Source organism: Polypterus senegalus, chromosome 9 (assembly GCF_016835505.1).
Source record: "Polypterus senegalus isolate Bchr_013 chromosome 9, ASM1683550v1, whole genome shotgun sequence".
Lineage (NCBI taxonomy): Eukaryota > Metazoa > Chordata > Cladistia > Polypteriformes > Polypteridae > Polypterus > Polypterus senegalus.
The window spans coordinates 9,384,196-9,397,280 of NC_053162.1; the positions used below are offsets into that span (position 1 = coordinate 9,384,196).

The 13,085-nt window shown below is 43.4% G+C and overlaps 1 protein-coding gene across 2 annotated transcripts in view; it reads right to left on the reverse strand.

The window, feature by feature from the left end:
• Nucleotides 1-13,085, reverse strand: part of LOC120535106 — a 127,588-nt gene that overhangs the window by 64,829 nt on the left and 49,674 nt on the right. For both annotated transcript variants that reach the window (XM_039762690.1, XM_039762691.1), the window contains one exon: nt 1,586-1,702. In XM_039762690.1, the coding sequence (XP_039618624.1) occupies nt 1,586-1,702 (117 nt within the window). The remainder of the gene's footprint in view (nt 1-1,585; nt 1,703-13,085) is intronic.

A 13,085-nucleotide genomic window follows, 5' to 3' on the forward strand; every position in this document is an offset into this window, starting at 1 on the left:
TCCAACCAGTTTCTTAATGAGAAGCCCATTCTTGCTGTTAATTAAAGCCATTATTGAATATCAAGTGTCACAAGAAGGGACAGGAGACATAAAAAAGGTTTGGGGCAGCCACCTGTGTATTATGCCCTGGCTGCAAAAGGGTTAAGTTTTGATGAGTTGTATCCGGTTCAAAGTCCAAAACAGAACTAAAGACTTGTGGCTTTAAAGGCCTGGACCGGAAGTGATGTCATCGGGACAGGAAGTGACGTCATCATGGGCGCCGGAACCCTGAAAGATTTCTCATGAATGGTCTGCAGGGAAGTGAAAGAAAAAGCCAGTGCACCCTGCCACCCCCTGGTCAGGCATGGAATTGTCACTATTCGGGCCCTTTAGCTGCCTCCCATGCACACACGTGTGACACGTGACTTGTGGCTGCTCTCGTTCTGCCACAGCCGACTGTTGATTTTCTGTTTTCTCTAAGACCACCGTCAGGATGTTTTGGGTGACCTGAGCAGACCAATGACCGAGACCTTCACCTTTCTTTATTTTCAGGTGAGCTGGTCATGTGGTGGCTCGTTTTGTCTCCTTATTGTTTGGCTGCTCATTAAGGAAAAAGAAACAACTAAGGGGGTCTGAGTCACGTCAATTAAAATGAAAGCAAAACAAGTTCTGTCTCGGCTCACTAATTAAGAAGATGGTTAGAATGAAAACCTACAGCCACTGCGGCCCACCAGGACCAGAGTTGGACACCCTTGCTTTAATGGCTTTTAGCTTTGAAGTTTGCCCTTTTAAAGGTGGGGTCCACATGGTGACTAAGCAGAAGGCATGTCCTTGTCTAGCCAATTTAAAGACTATGCAAGGCTTTGGCTGTGATCTCAGGGGCCACAAGAGGGCGCTGTGGCCCGGTAGACTCGAAACTTTATGAAGTGTTGTTTTGAAGCAGCTGACAAAGAGCGCTCTCTTTTTACTCATCCTTACCTTGCCAGGCCAGCAAAGAGTCAAATGAAACAGATTTCTTAGCTTTTTTAATTGCCACATCGGGCGCCATAACACAAGAATTACTTTATAGTTATATTACATTTACTTATTTGGCTCACACCTTCATGCAAGGCGACTTACAACATTTATGATACAATTGGTTTTATTTCTTTTGGTTTTCCCATTGGGGTAGAGGCATGTCAAGTGACTTGTTCAGGGTCACAAAGTGTTAGTAGTGGGATCTGAACCCACAACCACCAAAGCCTTAACCACCATTTTTAATTAAATAAAATCCAACGGCGTCTGTGAGGGTGTTGAGGTGACCTGCTTATTCCATTGAGCACAATGTGGGAACCCATCCTGGGGAGGGCTGTCAGAAGGTCCGTCTTTATGTCCGCACTATGTATGGGGAGAACATGCAAATATCATAAAGAAAGTGACCAGGATAAGCCAGTGCTCTTATATACTGCCTTGGAGTTTTTTACTCTTCCATCCTGGACTGTTCCTCTTGCTACATGTCTTTAAAATGGATGAAGCCTGTCTGAAAGTGAATGGATTGTTGGATTGGAAGGGTGCGTGTTCTGCTTCTCAGCCCCGGTGCCCCACCCGCCACCTCATAATCACTTACGTGTCTCAGGAGCAAACTCGGCCGCGCTTGTAAATCTCTTCTTCAAAAGCCGAGACGTGCCGGGTAGGGAGCCTCTGCTGCTCGCTCTTTCTTGCAGATGGCAGACGGACCCTTCAGCTGCGAGAAACACAAAACAGATGCGGTGTGCTGTCAGGTTGGGCACCAGCCCAGATTCTTAAAAAATGCCACATTCTGTGCCACGTGAAAGGTGCTATATAATGTAAAGAATGGATGGCATGACATTCTCAGACCTGCTCTGAGCCCTTCTGTGTCTTTGCAGAACGAGGCGTAAGTTAGGAGCAAACCCCGGACCCACAGGACCCAATCATACTGACAGGCATCTCTGGGATAAATGGAGGAGCAGAAGGAGAAGAACCGACATAAACACACCCAACAAGATCTGAACCCAGGATTTTTGAGGCAGCAGTGCTTACCACTACGCCACCCAAAAAGTGAGAGTCGTATTTAAATTGATCATCAGGCCCCGCCCCTCATTTTCCCATTCTGATACTGTTGAGTTGGCAGCCCGCTGTTGGTAAGGTGTGACTGGCAGAAGTGAAAATTGGTGGGAGGAGTCAAGGAAGTGACCTATAAGAGGCTGTCTTTTGTTCTGCTGGAGCAGAAGGATTTTTATTTTGGGTCCAGAAGATGAAACGAGAACAAATTGGAAGTACTGCCAAAGAGACAAAACCGAACTTTTGCCAAGCTGGAAAGTTGAGACAGCAATCAGATTTGTAAACTGGAAAGTAAATCAGAAAAGTTAGAATGAACATAATGAGATGCACATGTGAAGTCTTCTAGTTTTACCCAAAACATGGATACCCTTGACCTTTTTAATAGTGTCACACCAATGACATCATGTGAGCCTGCTACTGGAGACTTCTGGGAAACTGCCTTGGCAATGGCTGATGTGAAAGTAAGAAAATGGTGCCACCTGTGATTATTCAAAATGGCACGCCTGTTGATATTCAAAATGGCACCGCCCGTCAATATTCAAAATGGTGCCACCTGTTGATATTCAAAATGGCAGCGCCCATCAATATTCAAAATGGCACCACCAGTTGATATTCAAAATAGTGCCGCCTGTTGACATTCAAAATGGTGACACCCGTCATTATTCAAAATTTGCCCAGAGGTGACTGGTCGGTCTCGTGGTCTGGAACCCCTACAGATTTTATTTTTTTTCTCCAGCTTTTGGAGTTTTTTTTTTGTTTTTTCTGTCCACCCTGGCCATCGGACCTTACTTATTCTATGTTAATTAATGTTGACTTATGTTTATTTTTTATTGTGTCTTCTATTTTTCTATTCATTTTGTAAAGCACTTTGAGCTACTTTTTTGTATGAAAATGTGCTATATAAATAAATGTTGATTGATTGATTGAAAAGGGTGCCACCCATCATTATTCAAAATGGCGCCACCCATCAATATTAAAAATGACGCTGCCTGTTCATATTCAAAATGGCGACACCCGTCGATATTCAAAATGGTGCCACCCATCAATTTTCAAAATGGTGCTGTATGCTGATATTCAAAATGGCGCCACCCATCGATATTCAAAATGGTGCCACCCATCAATATTCAAAATGCCGCCGCCCGTCGACATTCAACATGGCGCTGCCCATCAATATTAAAAATGGTGCCACCTGTTGATATTCAAAATGGCACCGCCTATCGCTATTCAAAATAGCACCACCCATTCATATTACAGATGGCGACACCCGTCGATATTCCAAATGGCACTGCCTGTTGATATTCTAAATGATGACACCCATTGTTATTCAAAAGAGTACCATTAATCAATATTCAAAATGGCACAACCTGTCAATATTCAAACTGGCGCCGCCCATTCATATTAAAAATGGTGACAACAGTCGATATTCAAAATGGTGCCATCCGCCCTTCAATATTCAAAATGGTGCCACCCATCAATATTCAAAATGGCACTGCAATAAGACACTTAGCTTAGTCAAGAACCAAGATAGGAAAAAATAAATGCCTTGAAGAATCAGTCCCAGAAACCCTGGAATAGCCACCAAGAAGTCTAAAAACTCCTCAGGAAAAGTGTATAGAAATGAATAAAAGAATACAATTCATAATTTCCTTAGTGGGGAGGACAAAGGACAGCCCCCTCTGGGAGTTCAGGTACTGATGATTGTCCTTGTCTTTGCTTATCATTACTAGGCTGATGCTTTTATCCACCAAAACATTTGAGATGCAGTTGGTTCCATTTCTTTTGTTTGTCCAGCTGGAGCACAGGGAGGTGAAATGACTTACTCGTGGTCACACTGTGGTGTCAGTAGTGGGATTACAGCCAATGTTCTCTCTAACTGTGTCTACTGATGAGTGGATGTGAATAACACATGACTGGTACTTAAAGTTTCTTCACTTCCACTTTGAATTTCGATTTGAGGATCATGGGGAGCCAAGGCTGCAACAAGCATAAAGTGGGACCCTGTGTTTCGGGGACCACCTGGCATGATGGCCAGTTTCACAGGTCAGGAATGGCCATTAACATCTCGTGGGTCTGGGATCAGAATTTAAACGGATTCTTTATTGACCGGGTTCGTTGACCTTTGAGGAAATTATGCCAGTTTCTATGCAAGTAAATTTTTTTTCAAGAACAATGGAATGGCTGAAATGTGAGTTCTCTCACCCTGGGTGGCAGAGCGCCCCCTAGCTGTCAAAGTAAGTTTGAGGAAAATACAAGAAGACTAAAGTCTGCCATCTTTGTATACTTTGTCTTCTTTGTCTTCACAAGAGTGCCCATTATCATTCACTTTACACTTTACAATTGTAAAAATATGTCTCGATTATATGACATTTGGAATGGGATTTGTAAAAGCAGTGCTTAATGTCCGTGATACGTCATCTGTTGGAATGACAATTGCAATGCATACGTCTCGATTATATGACATTTGGAATGGGATTTGTAAAAGCAGTGCTTAATGTCCGTGATGCGCCACCTGTTGGAATGACAATTGCAATGCATACGTCTCGATTATATGACATTTGGATTGGGATTTGTAAAAGCAGTGCTTAATGTCCGTGATGCGCCACCTGTTGGAATGACAATTGCAATGCATACGTCACGATTATATGACATTTGGAATGGGATTTGTAAAAGCAGTGCTTAATGTCCGTGATGCGCCACCTGTTGGAATGACAATTGCAATGCATATGTCTCGATTATATGACATTTGGATTGGGATTTGTAAAAGCAGTGCTTAATGTCCGTGATGCGCCACCTGTTGGAATGACAATTGCAATGCATACGTCTCGATTATATGACATTTGGAATGGGATTTGTAAAAGCAGTGCTTAATGTCCGTGATGAGTCATCTGTTGGAATGACAATTGTAATGCATATGTCTCGTTTATATGCCGTTTGGTATGGGATTTGTAAAAGTGTTAATGTCACACTAGCTAATAATTTTAAACCTTACTGGTCCCATGTTGCCACCCAAGCACTGATCTGACCCATTGTGCTTTTTTATATTGACCCTGACTGAGTATACAGGTCACCCCATCACCAGATGTTTACCTTTAAGGTGGGCACTGATGTCCCCTTTTATCACCAGGAAGCACCCGACTTCAAACAGTAGGGTTCTATGGATCCCCTCGACCACGCCACGGTCACGGTCACAGGAGAGCCAATATCCACATTATGTTGGCAGAAGGGCCCTGCTTGATTTTGTCCCGTTCCTTACATTCAGTTTCTCTCCGAGAGGAAATTTTGGAGATGAAGAACGTGGGAACTTTTCAGGAGAGGCAAGTAAAACAATGTTTGGGAGTGAAGTGGAGTTTAATGCACTCCCTCCGCCCTTTCACATGGGATCGGAGTACCAGAGCTCTCAAAAACTGTGAAACTGCCAAAGCAGGTGTTCCGCTGGCACGATGCCACCTGTCAAGCAGCTGGGATTAGCGTCTGCCCTCAGCCAATCACCCGGAGAGGGAAAAAATGAATGCAGGGTTTATTCTGGAGTCAGCAGGCTGGAGAGCCAGGAGTTAGCAAAAGGAACAAAGCCAGCAGCAGTGGTGAAGCTGATGGGAGATTTTGTGTAACATGGTGGGAGGCTGGCATAGAAGTGCCGGAGCCAAAAAAAGATGGTAACACCACTGGTTAAAGTACAGCAGGTCAAAAAGCATTCAAGTGGTGAATGCAATGGTAGGGCAACCCTCAAGGGTAAAGCGGGCCACTCACTAGATGATCATGTGCCCAACTGGTTTATAAAGCATCCTGGACATAAATACTCCATGGACATTGAAAGTTGATGGAGGACGGGTAAAAGGAGAATAATATATCCTCACGTGTATCCCCTACGACATTAAACCCTGGGCATGGATGACTGGACATTGTTGTTTGTTGTTTAATATATGTTGACTAGCTGTGCTACCCCAGGTTGAAATCTAAGTAATCAACATAGACCTCAGAGTTAATGTTTACAGTGCACCACTGGAATGTATTCTGTAACGCACGTAGTAGTAAAATATGTTGCATTTGTCATTCCAACAGATGGTGTATAACAAACATGTTTAGTAATAAAAGACATTACTACAAACGTTTGTGATGCACCATCCACTGGAATGAAAAATGCAATGCATATGTCTCAGTTATATGAAATATGGAATGGGGTTTGTAAATGCAGCGTTAATGTCTGTGGTGCTCCATCTGTTGAAATAACAAAGACATAACAACTGGATAGACACACAAACAGCCTTTCACTAAGTTGGACTAGCTGTGCTACCTATCTAAGATAGTTTGAAATGTACATAATCAATGTAGACCTCAGAGTTAACGTTTGCAGTGCAGCATGTAATGGTTCTGCTCAACGTTTATAACACACTGGTGAGGCCTCATCTTGAGTCCTGGGTGCAGTTTTGGTCTCCAGGCTACAAAAAGGACATAGCAGCACTAGAAAAGGTCCAGAGAAGAGCGACCAGGCTGATTCCAGGGCTACTGGGGTTGAATTATGAGGAAAGATTAAAAGAGCTGAGCCTTTACAGTTTAAGCAAAAGAAGATTAAGAGGCGACCTGACTGAAGTGTTTCAAATTATGAAGGGAATTAGTCCAGTGGATCGAGACTTGTATTTTAAAATGAGTTCATCAAGAACACGGGGACACAGTTGGAAACTTGTTAAGGGTAAATTTCGCACAAACATTAGAAAGTTTTTCTTTACACAAAGAATGATAGACACTTGGAATAAGCGAGCAAGTAGTGTGGTACACAGTAAGACTTTAGGGACTTTCAAAACTCGACTTGATGTTTTCTTGGAAGAAACAAGTGGATAGGACTGGCGAGCTTTGTTGGGCTGAATGGCCTGCTCTCGTCTAGAGTGTTCTAATGTTCTAATTATGTCTCTGTTATATGCTATTTGGTATGGGGTTTGTAAAAGCAGAGTTTAATGTCTGTGATGCACCATCTGTTGGAATGGCAATTGCAAAGATATGTCTTGTTTATATGCCATTTGGAATGGGATTTGTAAAAGCAGTGCTTAATGTCCGTGATGAGTCAACTGTTGGAATGGCAATTGCAATGCATATGTCTTGATAATATGACATTTGGAATGGGATTTGTAAAAGCAGTGTCTAATGTCCGTGATGCGCCAGCTGTTGGAATGACAATTGCAATGCATATGTCTTGATAATATGACATTTGGAATGGGATTTGTAAAAGCAGTGTCTAATGACCGTGATGCGTCAACTGTTGGAATGACAATTGCAATGCATATGTCTCGATTATATGCCATTTGGAATGGGATTTGTAAAAGTGTTAATGTCTGTGATGTGCCATCTAGTTTAGATTAGATTAAATTAGATTAGAAGCCTGTGCTGTCATTATACCATGTATAATGAAATTACAGAACAGTTACTTCTTCAGATGAAATGGAAAAAAAGAGAAAACAATCAATCATTTTTACAGTAACTATAAGCTACCACACATATAAAACTGATAAAAAGAATGTATAAAAAATACTAATTAATAAGTAATTTTGTGGCATTGCTAAGAAACAAATGCATCATTACTAAACAAAAAATATTATTGATCATGCAGATATTGCACAAAGAATTACCTCTTATATGATGCAGAGAATACTAATAGTGTAAAATATTGTATATGGAATAAATAGGAGAATATTGCACTCGATTGTGATGGATTATTACATAATAAAAGGTGAGAGAGAGGTGGAGAGAGAAAAGGGACAGAGACAGAGACACAGAGAGAGATTCAATGTAGTTATGTCCCCGAGTCTGTTTGTCCTTGATATGATGGACTAGCGCCTCCCAGAGGGCAGCAGGTCAAACAGGTGAAAACCAGGAATGTGAGGGGTCCTTCATAATGTTTTTGCCCTGCCAAGGCAGCCTGAAGTATACACAAGTCTTACAGCGAGGGCAGAGAGCGAGCAGCCAACACTCTTCTGAGCTGCACTGATACCATGCTGAAGCCCCCTCCTGTCTGCTGCAGCGCAACTTCTGTACCACCCTGTGATGCGATATGTCAGCACGCGCTCTATGGAGGAGCGGTGAAAGTTTTATTCTTCCTAAGCCGTCTCAGGAAGTGAAGTCGCTGCTGTGCCTTTTTTTAATGGCCGCTTTGGTGTTTGCAGTCCAAGGTAGCTCAGTAGAGATGAAGGTACCTAAGAATCTGAAGGCTGGGACGCTCTCCACACAATCACCATATGAAGAGAGGGGCCAGGCCTGCGCAGCTTATCGGGAAGTCAAAGATGATTTCCTTTGTCGGAATGACAAATACAAATGAAAATAGGGGGACATGTGGGTCCATCTCTTGAAGTTTACGATAGCTCGATTCATGGACAGTTGATGTATGATCTGGAGGGAGGTGGGGGTCCTTCAGTTGAATTTTATGATAGCTCGGATCATTGATGATCCATGAAAGATCTGGGGGGAAGGTGGGGGTCTTTCTCTTGAAGTTTATGACAGCTCGATTCATTCACGAGTGATTTGAGATCGGGGGTCTTTCTCTTGAAGTTAGGGTGGGGTGCCTTAGAGGTGAGCAGTTTAAATGATTGAGAATTGCCGATTAATATAAATCAAATAGAAGCGCTTTGGCTTTTGAATGAACAAAACCAACTTTCTAATAAACCCCCAAACACCCCGCCCCATCTCCTCCCCAGGGACCCCAGTACAGCTTCACCCTGCTCTGACCCCTTAGATGATCCTTAAATGAATGACCGGACCTTTAACTGAGGATCATTTAAAAAAGTGCCAGACTGCTTCATCAACTCCGGACGGGTCACCAGTCCGCTGCAGATCAGTCAGAAGGAACGCTGTGATCGCTTCCATCTTACAGAAATATGAGACACGGCAGAATACTTGAATCAGACGAATACAATGTCATCTTTAGGTATTACAAGAATAATAATAATAATCATAACATGTATTTAATATTAAAAGGTCAGGCCTGTGGAGAGTTGGAACAAAATTGGGCCAAGCAAAACAAAAGTAACTGCGGCCGACGCGGCTGTAAGTGAAGCAATGGCGGCGTGAGGGGATGTTAGCTTTGGCTGGCGGCTCTCCGCCTTGCTCATCTCCACATGGGTGTCGTCTGATTTCTTTGGAATTACAGCCGTTGTTTCGGATTGAACAGGCGGTTTTTAATGGGGGATACGAGAAACGCAGACTCCGACTCGCATCTTGTGCTACACTGCTTGGAATTTGTGCCTTTTTGATGGTGTGCCCTGTTAGGGGCGCTATATGAAAGAAAGAAAGAAAGAAAGAAAGAAAGAAAGAAAGAAAGAAAGAAAGAAAGAAAGATAAAACCAAACTATGAGACGAAGAAAGTGAGAGAGAAAAAGGAAAAGTTTAAATAGAAGTATGGGATGAGGGGGGTTCCGGAGGTGGAAGTACAAGACAGGCAACCTCGGCTCTGTTAGACCATCAGAACAATCTGATGTAAGGTTGTTGTAATTGTTTGAAAAGAAAACAATGTCTGTGGTGGGTTGGCACCCTGCCCGGGATTGGTTTCCTGCCTTGTGCCCTGTGCTGGCTGGCATTTGCTCCAGCAAAGCCCCGTGACTCTGTGTTCGGATTCAGCGGGTTGGAAAATGAATGGATGGATGGAAAACAATATCAATTTTTAGTGAGGAGGAGCGCGGTGGCGCAGTGGGTAGCGCTGCTGCCTCGCAGTTAGGAGATCTGGTTTCGCTTCCCGGGTCCTCCCTGCGTGGAGTTTGCATGTTCTCCCCGTGTCTACGTGGGTTTCCTCCGGGTACTCCGATTTCCTCCCACAGTCCAAAGACATGCAGGTTAGGTGCATTGGCAATTCTAAATTGTCGCTAGGTGTGTGTGTGCGCGCGCCATTTTTTCGAGAAAAAAATGGAACGCCAATGCTTGTTGTTGTTCCACAGATCGTTTTTAAAAACTGAATATGTTTAATATTTACTGTTAATAAGCAAATAAGTCCGATCTTTGGCACTGTATGTAATAGTCAATTAATGCAAAGTCTTTAAAATGTGACTTTTTAATGTCTACACATACTGAATGTTTTGACAGAACATTAACCGTTCTTGCAAGACACTTTGGCTGCATCAGTATTGGGATCGCTATCGGCAATAATGACCTCCGTAACACATGGTATCGGATTGAAAAGAAAATCCGCAGTATCGACCATCGCTATTATCCGCTTAATTTCTCTATTATATTAAAAAGTTTTCCGTCACGTGCGCGCTATTCAGCCTTGACCACGCCCCTCCACTCCGCCCGCCCAATCGTTACTCCTACTGCAAACATCCGCGCTCCGTACCACCACGTGACTCTCTCAGTGCCGCTAACGTGCCCTTCAACGCAGTCCGTTATAATGGTAGGGCAGGAAAGCAAATAAGCTGTTCAAGAACGTCGAGATAAAGCGGCAAGAGCTGATAATGAACGCCGGAAAAAGAGAAAAGCAACAAAAAAGAGCTGCACACAATATTAATGAAGAACAAAGAGAATCGTCTTATAAACGAGGAAGAGAAAAATATCCCGAACAATATGCGAACAGAAATGCAAAAAAGCAACGTTTATAGAATGTAAGTTAGAGGATAAAGTAATGCATAATATTGTTTTTATCGAGACATTAATGCAAGTTTTTATTTACTTTTTATTACGTTCTACTTTTTAACTTTTACTTTTAAGTACGTTTTGTTTTTCATTGGTATTTAAAATAGACAGTTGTAATGAAATACTCAAGTAACTAATTTTCTGTCTGTAATAACCAATGACCAAACCGTCTTCCTCCCGCGCCCCGTATGCTCTTCTATATACCACCGCTTTAAATCCAATCGCTTTCTCAAATGGTGGGGCGACCCAGCGACCTTCGACCGGCTCAGCCACGAAATAGCGGGCGCTGAGCGCCGCCCTCAAGCAGGGGACAGAGCCCACTGATTCTTCTAAAATAACATCAAGTCGAGTTTGGAAAGTCCCTAAAGTCATTCTGTCTGCCACACTACTTGGTCACTTATTCCATGCGGGTTTCTTTCTGTGAAGAAAAACTTTTATGTTTGTGTGAAATTTCCCCTTAACAAGTTTTCAACTTGAACTAATTTTAAAGTCACCATCTCGATCCACTACACTAATTCCTTTCATAATTTTAAACACTTCAGTCAGGTCTCCTCTTCATCTCCTTTAAAGGCTCAGCTCTTTTAATCTTTCCTCATAACTCATCCCCTGTAGCCCTGAATCAGCCTAGTCGCTCTTCTCTGGACCTTTTTCTAGTGCTGTTATGTCCATTTTTGTAGCATGAAGACCAAAACTGCACACAGAACTCCAGATGAGGCCTCTCCAGTGTGTTATAAAGACTTGAGCAGAACCTCCTGTGACTTGTACTCCACACACCAAGGCGCTATATAACCTGACATTCTGTTAGCCTTCGTAATGGTGTCACACACGTACGATTGGGAGGCAGCTAAAGGGCCTGAATAATAGTAGTACCACACCAGACCCGTTGAGCTGCACCCACCACACGACAAAACAGATCGGGGTCCCAGTAGGCAACCCCCAGGCAGACACACGGTCAAGTCCCACCATCTATCTGCTGCAGCCAGGTGTTACATAGGTGTCTCCTTGGCCTGGTCCAGCCGCTTGAGTCTTCAACAATGAGCCGGATCACCCTCGGGTAATGGTGCCACATGGCTGTAGTGTCGTAACTGACACTCCCTCACAATGCAGGTAATGTGCCTCATTCAGGACCCCGTTAGTAACACAAAGTCACACCTGTGGCGCCCAATGTCATTGTCCACAAATCTGGTCTGCTGTCCAAGTCCCTCTGTGATGACTCAACTGATTCTCAATTATCTGCCAATCCACCAGCTTGGTGTCATCTGCAAACGTAACCAGCGCCCCCGATGGACACTGTTTTTTACTTGGCACGATTTTCCATCCATCCATTATCCAACCCGCTATAAGCTAACTACAGGGTCACATGGGTCTGCTTGGAGCCAATCTCAGCCAACACAGGGCACAAGGCAGGAAACAAACCCCAGGCAGGGTGCTTGGCACAATTTTATGGATGTATATTATTTATTGAAATACACTGTTTACAAATTTTGAACACTTTCATTTCTCATTTGAATAAAACGTTTGCACATTTTCTGAATAAAAAGCTTGTTTGCTCACTCACCCATCTCGGTCATGACTATCCAGCAACCCGCTACTGCAAAGTTGTGCCCACGGCTGCTGGCACGGGACCCCGCAATCTGGTACAACATCCCTCGAAGGACAATACGAGTAGAAATGTCCTGTTACCTTGACCCTCGACCCTTGAGGATGTGCTCTATGAGAGGGGCGCTATATGAAGTAAAGATTTGCGTGAAGAAAAATCTTCTAACGTTGGTGTGAACTTTACCCTTAAGAAGTTTCTGACTGTGCCCCCCACCCTCCCCGGTTCTTGTGGAACTCATTTTCCAGTAACAGCTGGGATCCACCGAGCAAATTCCCGTCATCATTTTAAACGCTTCCATCCTGTCACCTCTTAATCTTTGTTTGTTTAAACTGAAAAGCTTCAGTGCCTTTAATCTTTCCTCATTGCTCATTATTTAGACTCGCCAATCTACATAACGCACTCATTTTTAGAGATGTGAGGAGAAAGCAAAGGGTCTGCAGAAAACCCGTGAAGACATACAGAGGGAGAGGCAGAGAGAGAGAAAGAGAACCTTCATGTTGTAACCTGGCAATGTCACCGGACTGGGAATTAAAGTCTCGCCCCTTAGGGGGTCCGAGGCGGCAGCTGCTGTGATCTCTCTGACAACACAAGCCTGAGGAGGTCCGTCTAAAAATAAAAGCCAGGAGGTGATGGCGTCTTCAGGAGAAGACAGAGCCATGAAATGTAAAGTCCTTGTGAAGGTCAGGGAGCCTAAAAGACGAAACACAAAAGGGGAGTCACAAAAATGGCAGCTGCAGCAACAGCTTAGTGACTTTTAGTTATTAGCCTAATGAACTCTACGGTCAAAAATGAGGCTTTTATGGCTCTCTTTGAAATCTTGTGCTTATAACTAGGACATGGC